We start from the raw sequence: 16,527 nt of genomic DNA on the forward strand, positions 1-16,527 counted from the left end.
AACACTGGGGTACAGTACTGGTGGGTACAGGTCTGTCACTATAACATTGGGGTACAGTACTGGTGGGCACTGGTCTGTCACTGTATAACACGGGTACAGTACTGGTGGGTACAGGTCTGTCAGTGTATAACGCTGGGGTACATTACTGGTGGGTACAGGTCTGTCACTGTATAACACTGGGGTACAGTACTGGTGGGTACAGGTCTGTCACTGTATAACACGGGTACAGTACTGGTGGGTACAGGTCTGTCACTGTATAACACTGGGGTACAGTACTGGTGGGTACAGGTCTGTCACTATAACACTGGGGTACAGTACTGGTGGGTACAGGTCTGTCGCTGTATAACACTGGGGTACAGTACTGGTGGGTACAGGTCTGTCACTGTATAACCCGGGTACAGTACTGGTGGGTACAGGTCTGTCACTAACACTAGGGTACAGTACTGGTGGGTACAGGTCTGTCACTGTATAACACTGGGGTATAGTACTGGTGGGTACAGGTCTGTCACTGTATAACACTGCGGCACAGTTCTGGTGGGTACAGGTCTGTCACTGTATAACACTGGGGTACAGTACTGGTGGGTACAGGTCTGTCACTATAACACTGGGGTACAGTACCGGTGGGTACAGGTCTGTCACTGTAGAACACTGGGGTACAGTACTGGTGGGTACAGGTCTGTCACCGTCTAACACTGGGGTACAGTACTGGTGGGTACAGGTCTGTCACTGTATAACACTGGGGTACAGTACTGGTGGGTACAGGTCTGTCACTGTATAACACTGGGGCACAGTACTGTTGGGTACAGGTCTGTCCCTGTATAACACTGGGGTACAGTACTGGTGGGTACAGGTCTGTCACTATAACACTGGGGTACAGTACTGGTGGGTACAGGTCTGTGGCTGTATAACACGGGTACAGTACTGGTGAGTACAGGTCTGTCACTAACACTGGGGTACAGTACTGGTGGGTACAGGTTTGTCACTGTATAACACTGGGGTACAGTACTGGTGGGTACAGGCCTGTCAATGTATAACACTGGGGTACAGTACTGGTGGGTACAGGTCTGTCACGGTATAACACTGGGGTACAGTACTGGTGGGTACAGGTCTGTCACTAACACTGGGGTACAGTACTGGTGGGGACAAGTATGGCAGTGTATAATAATGGGGTACAGTACTGGTGGGTACATGTCTCACTGTATAACACTGGGGTACAGTACTGGTGGGTGCTGGTCTGTTGCTGTATAACACTGGGGTACAGTACAGGTGGGGACAGGTCTGTCACTATAACACTGGGGTACAGTACTGGTGGGTACAGGTCTTTCACTGTATAACACGGGCACAGTACTGGTGGGTACAGGTCTGTCACTGTATAACACTGGGGTACAGTACTGGTGGATACAGGTCTGTCACTGTATAACACGGGTACAGTACTGGTGGGTATAGGTCTGTCACTGTATAACACGGGTACAGTACTGGTGGGGACAGGTCTGTAACTAACACTGGGGTACAGTACTGGTGGGGACAGGTCTGTCACTAACACGGGGGTACAGTACTGGTGGGTACAGGTCTGTCACTAACACTGGGGTACAGTACTGGTGGGGACAGGTCTGTCACTGACACTGGGGTACAGTACTGGTGGGGACAGGTCTGTCACTAACACTGGGGTACAGTACTGGTGGGTACAGGTCTGTCACTAACACGGGGGTACAGTACTGGTGGGGACAAGTATGGCAGTGTATAATAATGGGGTACAGTACTGGTGGGTACATGTCTCACTGTATAACACTGGGGTACAGTACTGGTGGGTGCTGGTCTGTTGCTGTATAACACTGGGGTACAGTACAGGTGGGGACAGGTCTGTCACTATAACACTGGGGTACAGTACTGGTGGGTACAGGTCTTTCACTGTATAACACGGGTACAGTACTGGTGGGTACAGGTCTGTCACTGTATAACACGGGCACAGTACTGGTGGGTACAGGTCTGTCACTGTATAACACTGGGGTACAGTACTGGTGGATACAGGTCTGTCACTGTATAACACGGGTACAGTACTGGTGGGTATAGGTCTGTCACTGTATAACACGGGTACAGTACTGGTGGGGACAGGTCTGTAACTAACACTGGGGTACAGTACTGGTGGGTACAGGTCTGTCACTAACACTGGGGTACAGTACTGGTGGGGACAGGTCTGTCACTAACACGGGGGTACAGTACTGGTGGGTACAGGTCTGTCACTAACACTGGGGTACAGTACTGGTGGGTACAGGTCTGTCACTGTATAACACTGGGGTACAGTACTGGTGGGTACAGGTCTGTCACTAACACTGGGGTACAGTACTGGTGGGTACAGGTCTGTCACTGTATAACACGGGTACAGTACTGGTGGGGACAGGTCTGTCACGAACACTGGGGTACAGTACTGGTGGGTACAGGTCTGTCACTAACACTGGGGTACAGTACTGGTGGGGACAGGTCTGTCACTAACACTGGGGTACAGTACTGGTGGGGACAGGTCTGTCACTAACACTGGGGTACAGTACTGGTGGGGACAGGTCTGTCACTAACACTGGGGTACAGTACTGGTGGGGACAGGTCTGTCACTAACACTGAGGTACAGTACTGGTGGGGACAGGTCTGTCACTAACACTGGGGTACAGTACTGGTGGGGACAGGTCTGTCACTAACACTGGGGTACAGTACTGGTGGGTACATAGAAACATAGAAGATAGGAGCAGGAGTAGGCCATTCGGTCCCTCGAGCCTGCTCCGCCATTCAATGAGATCATGGCTGATCATCCAAATTCAGTACCCTGTCCCTGCCTTCTCCCCATATCCCTTGATCCCTTTAGCCTTAAGAAATATATCCAACTCCTTCTTGAATATACTTAATGAATTGGCCTCTACTGCCTTCTGTGGTAGAGAATTCCACAGGTTCACCACTCTCTGGGTGAAGAAATTCCTCCTCATCTCTGTCCTAAATGGCTTACCCCTTACCCTTAGACTGTGACCCCTGGTTCTGGACTCCCCGACCATCGGGAACATCCTTCCTGCATCTAGTCTGTCCAGTCCTGTTAGAATTTTATAAGTTTCAATGAGATCCCCTCTCATTCTTCTGAACTCCAGTGAGTATAAGCCCAATCGACCCAATCTCTCCTCATACGTCATTCCTGCCATCCCAGGTATCAGCCTGGTGAATCTTCGCTGAACTCCTTCCATGGCAAGAACATCCTTCCTCAGTTAAGGCGACCAAAACTGCACACAATACTCAAGGTGTGGTCTCACCAAGGCCCTGTACAACTGCAGCAAGACATCCTTGTTCCTGTACTCAAACCCTCTCGCTACGAAGGCCAACATACCATTTGTCTTCTTAACCGCCTGCTGCACCTGCATGCTTACCTTCAGCGACTGGTGCACAAGGACACCCAGGTCTCGTTGCACTTCCCCTTCTCCCAATCTATTGCCATTCAGATAATAATCTGCCTTCCTGTTTTTGACACCAAAGTGGATAACCTCGCATTTATCCACATTGGGCAGAAGCACAGCAGATGCAGTATAATCACCCAACCTGTCCAAATCATACTGGAGTTTCTCGGCATCCTCCTCACAACACACACGCCCACCCAGCTTTGTGTCGTCTGCAAACTTGGAGATATTACATCTAGTTCCCTCATCTAGATCATTTATGTATGTTGTGAATAGCTGGGGTCCTAGGACCGATCCTTGCGGTACCCCGACTAGTACAGGTCTGTCATTACATAACACTGGGGTACAGTACTGGTGGGTACAGGTCTGTCGCTGTATAACACTGGGGTACAGCACTGGTGGGTACAGATCTGTCACTGTAACATTGGGGTACAGTACTGGTGGATACAGGTCTGTCACTAATACTGGGGTACAGTATTGGTGGGTACATGTCTGTCACTGTGTAACACTGGGGCACAGTACTGGTGGGTACAGGTCTGTCACTGTATAACACGAGTACAGTACTGTTGGGTACAGGTCTGTCACTATAACACGGGTACAGTACTGGTGGGTACAGGTCTGTCAGTGTATACCGGGTACAATACTGGTGGGTACAGGTCTGTCATTGTATAACACTGGGGTACAGTACTGGTGGGTACAGGTCTGTCTCTGTGTATAACACTGGGGTACAGCACTGGTGGGTACAGGTCTGTCACTAACACTGGGTACAGTACTGGTAGTTACGTGTTTGATGGGACAGTGTAGAGGGAGCTTTACTCTGTATCTAACCCGTGCTGTACCTGCCCTGGGAGTATTTGATGGGACAGTGTAGAGGGAGCTTTACTCTGTATCTAACCCGTGCTGTACCTGCCCTGGGAGTGTTTGATGGGACAGTGTCGAGGGAGCTTTACTCTGTATCTAACCCGTGCTGTACCTGCCCTGGGAGTGTTTGATGGGACAGTGTAGAGGGAGCTTTACTCTGTATCTAACCCGTGCTGTACCTGCCCCGGAGAGTTTGATGGGACAGTGTAGAGGGAGCTTTACTCTGTATCTAACCTGTGCTGTACCTGCCCTGGGAGTGTTTGATGGGACAGTGTAGAGGGAGCTTTACTCTGTATCTAACCCGTGCTGTACCTGCCCTGGGAGTGTTTGATGGGGCAGTGAAGAGGGAGCTTTACTCTGTATCTAACCCGTGCTGTACCTGCCCTGGGAGTGTTTGATGGGGCAGTGAAGAGGGAGCTTTACTCTGTATCTAACCCGTGCTGTACCTGCCCTGGGAGTGTTTGATGGGACAGTGTAGAGGGAGCTTTACTCTGTATCTAACCCGTGCTCTACCTGCCCTGGGAGTGTTTGATGGGACAGTGAAGAGGGAGCTTTACTCTAACCCGTGCTCTACCTATCCTGTATGTATGATTGTGTGTTTATTCACAGACACTGTACCTTATAATGAGCGAGTGCTGTGTCACACTGGTTGTTTGAGTTCATTTTTCATTCACTGCCCCAAATGATCTACTTCTCCCCTGCCCGCCACTGGGGCCGGGGGACTTCGAGCCCCTGCTGGCTTGTTGTGCTCCTGTGTAAGTCTGGCCCAGGGAAAGCTGACGTTGTGTTTCTCCCTCAGTTACAGGCTCAGAAGGTGCACCAGCTCCGCCTGTCGCAGACGCGAGGGCCGTATTACGGTGGGTCGCTGCCGAACGTCAACGCTATCTCAAACAACACCGCGGAGTTCCAGGTAATGCGGGCGAGTGGCTGCTCACACTGGATACTGTAGGAATCTCGCGAGAGCACGTCACCGTGACCCACCGTTAGGGGCTTTTCTCTCTCATTCCGCCAACACTTTCTGTATTTGGATGGTCTTCATATCTTAATCATGTTTATATTTCACACGCCTATTTAGTGTCAGCCGGGGCTCAGTGGGTCTCACACTCCCCTCAGTCAGAAGGTTGTGGGTTCAAGTCCCACTCCAGAGACTTGAGCACGTAATCCAGAATGACCCATCAGTGCAGTACTGAGGGAGCGCCGCACTGTCAGAGGGGCAGTACTGAGGGAGCGCCGCACTGTCGGAGGGGCAGTACTGAGGGAGCGCCGCACTGTCGGAGGGGCAGTACTGAGGGGGGGCAGTACTGAGGGAGTGCCGCACTGTCGGAGGGGCAGTACTGAGGGAGTGCCGCACTGTCGGAGGGGCGGTACTGAGGGAGCGTCGCACTGTCGGAGGGGCGGTACTGAGGGAGCGCCGCACTGTCGGAGGGGCGGTACTGAGGGAGCGCCGCACTGTCGGAGAGGCAGTACTGAGGGAGCGCCGCACTGTCGGAGGGGCAGTACTGAGGGAGCGCCGCACTGTCGGAGGGGCGGTACTGAGGGAGCGCCGCACTGTCGGAGGGGCAGTACTGAGGGAGCGTCGCACTGTCGGAGGGGCAGTACTGAGGGAGCGCCGCACTGTCGGAGGGGCAGTACTGAGGGAGCGTCGCACTGTCGGAGGGGCAGTACTGAGGGAGCGCCGCACTGTCGGAGGGGCGGTACTGAGGGAGCGCCGCACTGTCGGAGGGGCGGTACTGAGGGAGCGCCGCACTGTCGGAGGGGCGGTACTGAGGGAGCGCCGCACTGTCTGAGGTGCCGTCTTTCAGATGAGATATTAAACCGGCGCCCCGACTGCTCGCTCGGGTTAACGTAAAAGATCCCATGGCACTATTTCGAAGAAGAGCAGGAGAGTTCTCTTGGGCTAATATTTATATCTCAACCAACACCACATTATCACATTGCTGTTTGTGGGAGCACAAATTGGCTGCCGCCTTTCCCACATTACCACAGCGTCTACACTTCAAAAAAGTACTTGATTCTGCTGTGAGGTGCTTTGGGCCGTCCTGAGGCTGTGAAAGTCTCTTTTGGTTAAAGGGTTTTTTCTGTCTGTTCTGGTGGCTGCACCTTCAGGGAATGAGGTGTGGGGCGGGCGGGATGGAGACCCTCGAACAGTGGCTTACCTGGTTGTGCGTGTGTGTATTTTGTGTTTATTTGTTGTTACCTCTGATCCACAGAGTCCCTTTAACTCAGCGCTGGATTCCAGCCGTGGCACACGGCATCACGGATTGGTGGAGAGGGTACAGAGAGCGCGGCTGATGTCCCCTCACAGACGACAGATATCCTTTTCGTTTTTGGCACTGTCCCGCTACGTCTCTTAACGCGGGGGGCAGCCTGCGGAGACGCCTCCTTGTGAAACAGCTAAGTAAGAGTTTGATGGAGTGTAGACACTAAAATCACCACTTCCTATCTGAACTCGGCGGTGTGTGTGCTCCTAACCCGAGAGGGTGAGCCATGTCTGTTCTCTGAAAGCAGTAGTGTTCGCACCGTGAGCTCTGGAGCTGCCTGTCAATTAATGGATCACATTGCACATTGCCGAGTACTTGATTACTCTGGCAGGCAGGATCTAATTACACATTCCAGATAAACTGCTGGCTGTCTCTTTGGTCCTCCTGGAGGACCAATCAGAGCTTGGGTGTTGCAAATAGCTACAGCCGACATTGAATCGACGTGCGATTGCAGTGTACAAGCAGCAGGGCACAAGCCATTCCCCTCCCTCCGTCCCGGCAGTGACATTGCTTGAAGCACACATCTGCTCAGCAGCTGCAGGGGGCAGTACACGCGAGCCCCCGTACCCTGGGGGAGCACGCCTGTGTTGTTGCAGCCCCCTGCCCTTGGCGCAGTGTGTGAATGCCCACCATTCCATTAATTTCCGTTCTGGGGTGCGACATACTAAGTGCCCGCCCCTTGCAGAGTCTTGAGTTAAGTTCCTTGACTAACGTGTGCACGTTGACAGCTCTCCGTACAGCTCTGCATATCTGTCGCCTCCTCCGGACACCAGCTGGAGAAGGTAAGGAGCACTTCTTTTCACACTGCAGTGCGGGCTGTGCTCTGCTGTCTTGTCCAGGGATGTGTGGCAGCAGGAGTCACTGTCTGACGTGCAGGCAGCCCTGCCCGGTAAGCGCACCTGGCTGGTAAGACCACACTCTGCTCCTCCTCGTGCTGTAGGCCCAGGGTATCGGAATTGTTGCTTGTTTCCTGCTTTTTCCTGCAGGTAGACTGTCGTTGGAAAGTACTGCCACACGTCGCCTCCGTAACGTACACGCCAAGCGCCTCTCCTGTGGCAAGTCGAGGCAAAGTGCCCCCACTGGCGGGAGGGTGCAATTACAGCGTGACAAGTTTACATTATAAATTTAGACATGGGAACTGATGATGTATAACGTTTAATTGCAATAGATATACAAAGTAGAGGATACAGGGTGATAACTGGTGAGCACTGAGTGGAGTGTGTGTGACGCGAGGTGTCCAGCGGCTCGGCTAAGTGCTTTGTTGAGGCAAATGGTTCAGTTCTCACTCAAACATTGGCATTTTCACCAGCCTGAAGCAAAATCGCAGTAGCAGCAAATTCCACCGCGCAGCAGCCATGGGACTTGGTCATATTGCACCAAATCACTTGCCCTGCAATGACAAAGGAGTGTGGCAGTGTCCCAGATTCCTGCACAGATTTGACGTGATTACTGCCTTGACCAGCTACAAGTGCACGTTTCCCGCTCGCTCTTGAGGCAGGCACAGGCGCGGGGCTGTGGGGTGTTCTCCTTACTGTGCAGTGATTGTTCGGGCTTTTCCCGCGGCCCCCTATCGGCACTTTCGATCTGTCTTTGACCGTTATTCTTGGGTCTGATCTCTCCGCTCTCGTCGCTGCCCGCCCTGCAGGCTTGTGTTCAGGGCAGGCCAGGGTCTTTCACTCGCTCTTTCGCCCTCCCGCTCTCTCTCCTTCCTCTGCAGAACTGCACTTTGGACGCTCTTCTCTCTTATTTCTGTCACTGGACAGCGAGCTGCCCCTCACTGCTGTCCGGCACTTGCGTACTCTGGTGCCATGCGCAAGCCATGAAGACGCACTTATAGAACATAATAAATAGGAGCAGGAGTCGGCTATTTGGCCCTTCAAGCCTGCTCCGCCATTCAATAAGATCATGGCTGATCTTCTTCCTCATCTCCACTTTCCTGCACTATCTCCATATCCCTTGATTCTCTTAATATTCAAAAATCTATCGATCTCGGCCTTGAATATACTCAACGACTGAGCCTCCACAGCCCTCTGGGGCAGAGAATTCCAAAGATTCACCGCCCTCTGAGTGAAGAAATTCCTCCTCATCTCAGTCCTCAATGGCCGACCCCTTATCCTGAGACTGTGACCCCTGGTTCTAGACTCTCCAGCCAGGGGGAAACAGCCTCTCAGCATCTACCCTGTCAATCCCTGTAAGAATTTTGTATGTTTCAATGAGATCACCCCTCATTCTTCTAAACTCTAGAGAATATAGGCCCGATCTGTCCTCCATAGGAGTGCGCGCTCACTCGTGCCTGCTCACTAGGACACTGCTGAACGGGGCGGTGCGGGGGGGGAAGTTGATGTCGCTGGAGATTGACGTCTTCTCCCCTCTGACTGCACGGCTCAGATACCAAGTACAGCTGTTCTTCCTCCACCCCTGTGCTTTCAAAGCCGATGTGCGGGCACCCTGTGCGACACTCCCTCCTCCTTCCACGCTGCTACCTCGTGATTTCCACTCTGAACTCTCGAGGGGAGCACTAAACATAGAAACATAGAAGATAGGAGCAGGAGTAGGCCATTCGGCCCCTCGAGCCTGCTCCACCATTCAATGCGATCATGGCTGATCATCCAAATTCAGTACCTGGTCCCTGCTTTCTCCCCATATCCCTTGATCCCTTTAGCCTTAAGAAATATATCCAACTCCTTCTTGAATATATTTAATGAATTGGCCTCAACTGCCTTCTGTGGTAGAGAATTCCACAGGTTCACCACTCTCTGGGTGAAGAAATTCCTCCTCATCTCTGTCCTAAATGGCTTACCCCTTATCCTTAGACTGTGACCCCTGGTTATGGACTCCCCGGCCATCAGGAACATCCTTCCTGCATCTAGTCCTGTTAGAATTTTATAAGTTTCAATGAGATCCCCTCTCATTCTTCTAAACTGCAGCGAGTATAAGCCCAATCGACACAATCTCTCCTCGTACGTCATTCCTGCCATCCCAGGTATCAGTCTGGTGAATCTTCGCTGCACTCCCTCCATGGCAAGAACATTCTTCCTCAGATAAGGCGACCAAAACTGCACACAATACCCAAGGCCCTGTACAACTGCAGCAACACATCCTTGTTCCTGTACTCGAATTCTCTCGCTACGAAGGCCAACATACCAGTTGTCTTCTTAACCGCCTGCTGCACCTGCATGCTTACCTTCAGCGATTGGTGCACAAGGACACCCAGGTCTCGTTGCACTTCCCCTTCTCCCAATCTATTGCCGTTCAGATAATAATCTGCCTTCCTGTTTTTGCCACCAAAGTGGATAACCTCGCATTTATCCACATTGGGCAGAAGCATGGCAGATGCAGTATAATCACCCAACCGGTCCAAATCATACTGGGGTTTCTCGGCATCCTCCTCACAGCACACACGCCCACCCAGCTTTGTGTCTAAGGGCTCTGTCTGTGGGCACGTGGCCAATGGGAACTGGGTTCGAATCATAGAATGATACAGCACAGAAGGAGGCCTTTGGACCCATTGTGCCTGTGCCGGCTCTTGGAAAGATCCGTCCAATTAGTCCCACTCGCCCGCCCCGGTCTTTTCCCCCCCCCCCCCCATAGCCCTGCAATGGTTACAGACTTTCTGACAATATTCCCTTGTGAATCTCGATGACCCTCGGACCTGGGACAGCTATACTTAGCATGAGCTGTTTTGGTTTTGAAGATTCGCAAATAGACAAAAAGTAAAAGTTCCACAGACGAGGCTGGTTACTGAAGCCCTGAAAGGGTAACTGGAGCCTGAATTCATCAAACTAGCAGAGGAGAGTGGGCAAGGGGCTGCACCCCCCCTCCCCCTGGGTACAGGGAGCTCCCCCCGCCCCCCCCCCCCCCCCGGGTACAAAAGAGTGGAGAAATGTGAGGTAATGCATTTGGGGAGGGCGAACAAAACAAGGGAATACACAGTAAATGGTAGGACACTGAGGTCAGAGGGACCTTGGAGTGCAAGTCCACAGATCCCTGAAGGTAGCAGGACAGGTAGATAAGGTGGTTAAGAAGGCACACGGGACACCTGCCTTTATTAACCGAGGCATAGAATATAAGAGCAGGGAGGTTATGCTTCAACTGTATAAAACATTAGTTAGGCCCCAGCTAGAGTACTGCGTGCAGTTCTGGTCACCACATTACAGGGAGGATGTGATTGCACTAGAGAGGGTGCAGAGGAGATTTACGCGGATGGTGCCAGGACTGGAGAATTTTAGCGATGAGGAAAGATTGGATCGGCTGGGGTTGTTTTCTTTGGAACAGAGGAGGCTGAGGGGAGATTTAATTGAGGTGTATAAAATTATGAGGGGCCTAGAGAGAGTGGATGGATCTGAGACTGATACCTGGGATGGCAGGAATGACGTATGAGGAGAGATTGGGTCGATTGGGCTTATACTCGCTGGAGTTTAGAAGAATGAGTGGGGGTCTCATTGAAACTTATCAAATTCTAACAGGACTAGACAGACTAGATGCAGGAAGGATGTTCCCGATGGTCGGGGAGTCCAGAACCAGGGGTCACAGTCTAAGGATAAGGGGTAAGCCATTTAGGACAGAGATGAGGAGGAATTTCTTCACCCAGAGAGTGGTGAACCTGTGGAATTCTCTACCACAGAAGGCAGTAGAGGCCAATTCATTAAATATATTCAAGAAGGAGTTAGATATATTTCTTGAGGCTAAAGGGATCAAGGGATATGGGGAGAAGGCAGGGACAGGGTACTGAATTTGGATGATCAGCCATGATCTCATTGAATGGCGGAGCAGGCTCGAGGGGCCGAATGGCCTACTCCTGCTCCTATCTTCTATGTTTCTATGATAGGAAGGACCTATTTCCCTTAGCAGAGAGATCCATAACCAGGGGACATAGATTGAAAGTGATTGGGAGAAGGATTAGAGGGGAGTTGAGGAGAACTTTTTTCACCCAGAGGGTGGTGGGGGTCTGGAACTCACTGCCTGAAAGGGTGGTCGAGGCAGAAACCCTCATCACATTTAAAAAGTACTTGGATATGCACTTGAAGTGCCGTAACCTGCAGGGCTACGGGCCAAGAGCTGGAAAGTGGGATTAGGTTGGGTGGCTCTTTTTCAGCCGGCACAGACACGATGGGCCGAATGGCCTCCTTCTGTGATGTAAATTTCGATAATTTCCATGGTTCTATGTACAGGGAGCACCTCCCCCGCTGGGTACCGCTCCCCTGACATCCCTCCGCCCCCCCCCCCCCCCTCCCTCCCCAGAACCCTCTGCCGCGGGGCCATTCCTGGGGGCCATACAGACAAATCCCACACGTACTCTTCCCAACAGGGGTCACTGGTTCGTGACGAGGCTTTGGGTACCCTGTCTTTCACCCTCCCACCCCCACCAGCCCAGGAACTTGGAGGCCGCCCATAGATCAGCCGTAATCTGATTGAATGGCGGAACAGGCTCGAGGGGCTGAATGGGGACATAGGAACAGGAGGAGGCCAATGTAGCCCTGGTTGATGACAGCTCAGTCGGTACAGGCGTGGGTGGTACATGAACTTCCAGTCCGTGTGACGCCGTTCCAAATGGCCTTTACCAACTGAACCAATAATGAATCTGATATCTCTCTCTCTCTCTCTCTCTCATTTGCTCTCTCTTTCTCTGTGGCTCTACTTGTTTGCCCTGATCTCTGCTTGTAATACCTTGCTGCCCTGTCCTGTCACTTCCCTTCCAATTCTTGGAACATTGGGAGCCTCTCTTCCCCTCTCCGGGCCTCCTCCGCCGTCCCGTGTTCAGCCATGTTTTTAATGTGGTTTATTTCTTTCGTAAAGGATCGCCCTGCCGTGGTGCAACTTCCCACTGGAGAAAGGACATCGATTCGGATTAACATCGGCCCTGAACAGGTGACCCGCTTTCCCGCACACCTTGCCCTGCTCTGTAGCCCCTCCGCACAGAGACTCCCCGGGTCGCCACCCGATCTCGCGTCCCGTTCCCCGGGCAAGAGGAAACCGTTGAATGATTTCAATGTACTGTTGCAGGGCGAATGCAGCCGTTCTCCCCCCGCCCCACCCCCCTGTCCTGGGACCTTCAGCGCCTTGTGTGTGTGTCTGTGTGTGTGTGCCTGTGTTGGCCCAAACTCCGAGACCGTCTGCTCTGTGATGCTGCCCATGGTGAGGGGCTCAAAAAGCAAAGAGAGGAGAGCAAAACTTTTTAGGGAGAAAGTAGGTGAGCTGAGCTGGTCGGAGGCGGCGTCGAGCTCCCACCAGACCAGACCCGCTGTTACCCGAGCTGCACTCTGAGGGGTGCTGATCCCGGGACAGCGAGGGCTGCACACCCGCTTACTGCAAAACCCCAACTTCATGGGGGGGGGGGGAGAGACACACACACACACACACACACACACACACACACACACACACACACACACGGTTAACGTCTTTTATTTATATAGTGCCTGACGTAATAAAACTCAGTACGCACTTGGTTTGAGTATAAAGCAAGGCTTTAATCAACTTGTTTCAGAACATGGAGGTCTAGTTGTACTTCACTAGTTCCTGTCTTACAAAATGTCCCTGGTCAAGCTGGGCCCACGCCCGAGTATTTATACTCCTTGGACGGCGCCACCAGCTGGCCGTCCAGCGTTATTTCACGAGTAGTTTCTTGAATGATGAGATTTATAACAGTGCCTCCTCACATCTTTCAATCGGTTCTCTGTCGGCATTCACCGCAGCCATTGTAAAGCATGATCCCACAAACAGCAGTGAGGTGAATGATCAGTTCATCTGTTCATTTTGTGGTGTTGATTGAGAGAGGAATGTTGGCCAATTCAGCTCCCTGCTCTTCAGATATTTCCATGGGATCTTCATCATCCACCTGAGCATGCAGACGGAGCCTCAGTTTAACGTCTCATCTGAAAGACGGCACTCCGACAGTGCGGCGCTCCCTCAGTACCGACCCTCCGACAGTGCGGCGCTCCCTCAGTACCGACCCTCCGACAGTGCGGCGCTCCCTCAGTACCGACCCTCCGACAGTGCGGCGCTCCCTCAGTATTGCGCTGGGAGCATCAGCCTGGATTATGACTCGGGGGGTTTTGGAGTGGGACTTGAACTCATGATCGTCTGCTTCAAAGGGGGAAGGGCTCCATCGAGCCAAGCTGACTTGAGCCCTGGTTTAACGGGTGTATTGCGAGCTGCACTGGGTTCATGGGCTTTAATGCGACCACTGCCTCTGTTCTTATCCGTTAGTACTAAAAATGTCATTTTCTGTCCCTGCAAGTTACACTCTGAAAATTCTGGCCATCAACAGCATGTCCATCAGCTTCTGAGAGGGTGCGAGAGGGTTATTGTTATGGACTGGACTCAGTCCTGATGTAGGTCACACCTGAATTGTGTGAGCGTGTGCACAAATGTACATATCTCTCCCTCTGGCTCTGTCTTTGCCTCTTTCCCTCACTCACTCTCATCCCTTCCCCTCTCTTCCTCTTTGTCTGTCTGTCTCCCTCTCTCTCCTTTTTTTCCGTGTCTCTCTCTCTCTCCCCCCTCCTGGGCCAATTCCCAGCATTGTCGGTGCTGCTTTTCCTCTTTGAAGTCAGGTTCTGGAGTTGGAGTTTGACTTTTATTCTTTTTGCAGAACAAACTCCGACTCTGCCCTTCACACGAGTGTGAACAATCCCAATGTAGCAAGTCCGTTTGCCAGCCCTGGCCAAGCTGTGCTGAGCCAGACTAAGAGGAGCGGTGAGTGATGAAGTGCTGCTCTGAAACTGAAGCTCTGCTCGTGTGTGTGAGACTGTTGTGTGTGAGAGAGAGAGAGACTGTGAGAGAGAGAGAGTGACAGGTTGGGTGATTGGGCAGATGCAGTATAATGTGGTGGCAAAAACAGGAAGACAGAGTATTATCTGAACGGCAATAGATTGGGAGAAGGGGAAGTGCAACGAGACCTGGGTGTCCTTGTGCACCAGTCGCTGAAGGTGCAGCAGGCGGTTAAGGAGGCAAATGGTATGTTGGCCTTCGTAGCGAGAGGATTTGAGTACAGGAGCAAGGAAGTCTTGCTGCAGTTGTACAGGGCCTTGGTGAGACCACACCTTGAGTATTGTGTGCAGTTTTGGTCGCCTTATCTGAGGAAGGATATTCTTGCCATGGAGGGAGTGCAGCAAAGATTCACCAGACTGATACCTGGGATGGCAGGAATGACATATAAAGAGAGAATGAGTCGATTGGGCTTATATTCGCTGGAGTTTAGAAGAATGAGAGGGGATCTCATTGAAACTTATAAAATTCTAACAGGACTAGACAGACTAGATGCAGGAAGGATGTTCCCGATGGCCGGGGAGTCCAGAACCAGGGGTCACAGGCTAAAGATAAGGGGTAAGCCATTTAGGACTGAGATGAGGAGGAATTTCTTCACCCAGAGAGTGGTGAACCTGTGGAATTCTCTACCACAGAAGGCAGTTGAGGCCAATTCATTAAATATATTCAAGAAAGAGTTAGATATATTTCTTAAGGCTAAAGGGATCAAGGGATATGGGGAGAAGGCAGGGACAGGGCACTGAATTTGGATGATCAGCCATGATCTCATTAAATGGTGGAACAGGCTCAAGGGGCCGAATGGCCTCCTCCTGCTCCTATCTTCTATGTTTCTATGTGAGAGTGTGTGTGAGAGAGAGTGTGTGTGTGTGTGTGTAATGTTCAATGGCGAACACGGCATAAAGATGCTAGTGTCGGGTTTTCATGGAGACTGTAATGCCCAGGGGGGAGCCGGTTAGTGGGTGGCACACGGACCTTTTCCTTCTGGGACCCGGGTTTGGGTCCAGTGCACAGTGCCACAAGTCTGGCTCTCATTTTTCAAATCTCATTTGGGACAGGATTTGTTTTTGTATCAAGGTCAAAGCATAGGTCGAGGTATAGAGGGTCATTCAGCCCACCGATCTATGCAGAGAGACCTGACAGTCTCCCCGCCCCCATCACATTATCAAACTGTCTCCCAAATAATGTTCTCTGTTCTCGCTGGAGCCTGTTCTTTATCATAGAAACCTACGACACAGAAGGAGGCCGTTCGCCCATCGTGTCCGTGCCGGCCGACAAAGAGCTCTCCAGCCTAATCCCACTCTCCAGCTCTCGGTCCGTAGCCCTGTGGGTTCCAGCACTTCAAGCACATATCCAAGCACTTTTTAAATGTGATGAGAGTTTCTGCCTCAACCACCCTTTCAGGCAGTGAGTTCCAGGCCCCCACCACCCTCTGGGTGAAAAAAGTTCTCCTCAACTCCCCTCTAATCCTTCTCCCAATGACTTTCAATCTCTGCCCCCTGGTTATTGACCTCTCTGCTCAGGGAAATCAGTCCTTCCTGTCCGCTCTATCCAGGCCCCTCATAATTTTATACACCTCAATTAAATCTCCCCTCAGCCTCCTCTGTTCCAAAGAAACAAATCTCAGCCTTATATGAACAAAAGCATTCTGACCTCCGTATCAACTCACTTTTCCCAAGTTTGGCCCTGTACCCCAGCGTGGGTTAGATACAGAGCAAAGCTCCCTCTACACTGTCCCATCAAACACTCCCAGGGCAGGTACAGCACGGGTTAGATACAGAGTAAAGCTCCCTCTACACTGTCCCATCAAACACTCCCAGGGCAGGTACAGCACGGGTTAGATACAGAGTAAAGCTCCCTCTACACTGTCCCATCAAACACTCCCAGGGCAGGTACAGAACAGGTTAGATACAGAGTAAAGCTCCCTCGACACTGTCCCATCAAACACTCCCAGGGCAGGTACAGCACGGGTTAGATACAGAGTAAAGCTCCCTCTACACTGTCCCATCAAACACTCCCAGGACAGGTACAGCACGGGTTAGATACAGAGTAAAGTTCCCTCTACACTGTCCCATCAAACACTCCCAGGGCAGGTACAGCACGGGTTAGATACAGAGTAAAGCTCCCTCTACAGTGTCCCATCAAACACTCCCAGGGCAGGTACAGCACAGGTTAGATACAGAGTGAAACTCCCTCTACACTGTCACACC

At 51.9% G+C, this 16,527-nt stretch overlaps 1 protein-coding gene across 3 annotated transcripts in view; it reads left to right on the forward strand.

The window, feature by feature from the left end:
• Positions 1 to 16,527, forward strand: part of LOC147086380 (CREB-regulated transcription coactivator 2-like) — a 56,471-nt gene that overhangs the window by 20,308 nt on the left and 19,636 nt on the right. For 2 of the 3 annotated variants that reach the window (XM_085978450.1, XM_085978448.1), the window contains exons 2-6: positions 5,089 to 5,199; positions 6,500 to 6,601; positions 7,271 to 7,332; positions 12,347 to 12,418; positions 14,145 to 14,248. In XM_085978450.1, the coding sequence (XP_085834576.1) occupies positions 5,089 to 5,199; positions 6,500 to 6,601; positions 7,271 to 7,332; positions 12,347 to 12,418; positions 14,145 to 14,248 (451 nt within the window). The remainder of the gene's footprint in view (positions 1 to 5,088; positions 5,200 to 6,499; positions 6,602 to 7,270; positions 7,333 to 12,346; positions 12,419 to 14,144; positions 14,249 to 16,527) is intronic. The other variant, XM_085978449.1, reaches the window with a different exon arrangement.

This window comes from Somniosus microcephalus, unplaced genomic scaffold (assembly GCF_052327205.1).
Source record: "Somniosus microcephalus isolate GS21.2 unplaced genomic scaffold, FLI_Smic_1.0 unresolved_chr7, whole genome shotgun sequence".
In the NCBI taxonomy this organism is placed as follows: domain Eukaryota; kingdom Metazoa; phylum Chordata; class Chondrichthyes; order Squaliformes; family Somniosidae; genus Somniosus; species Somniosus microcephalus.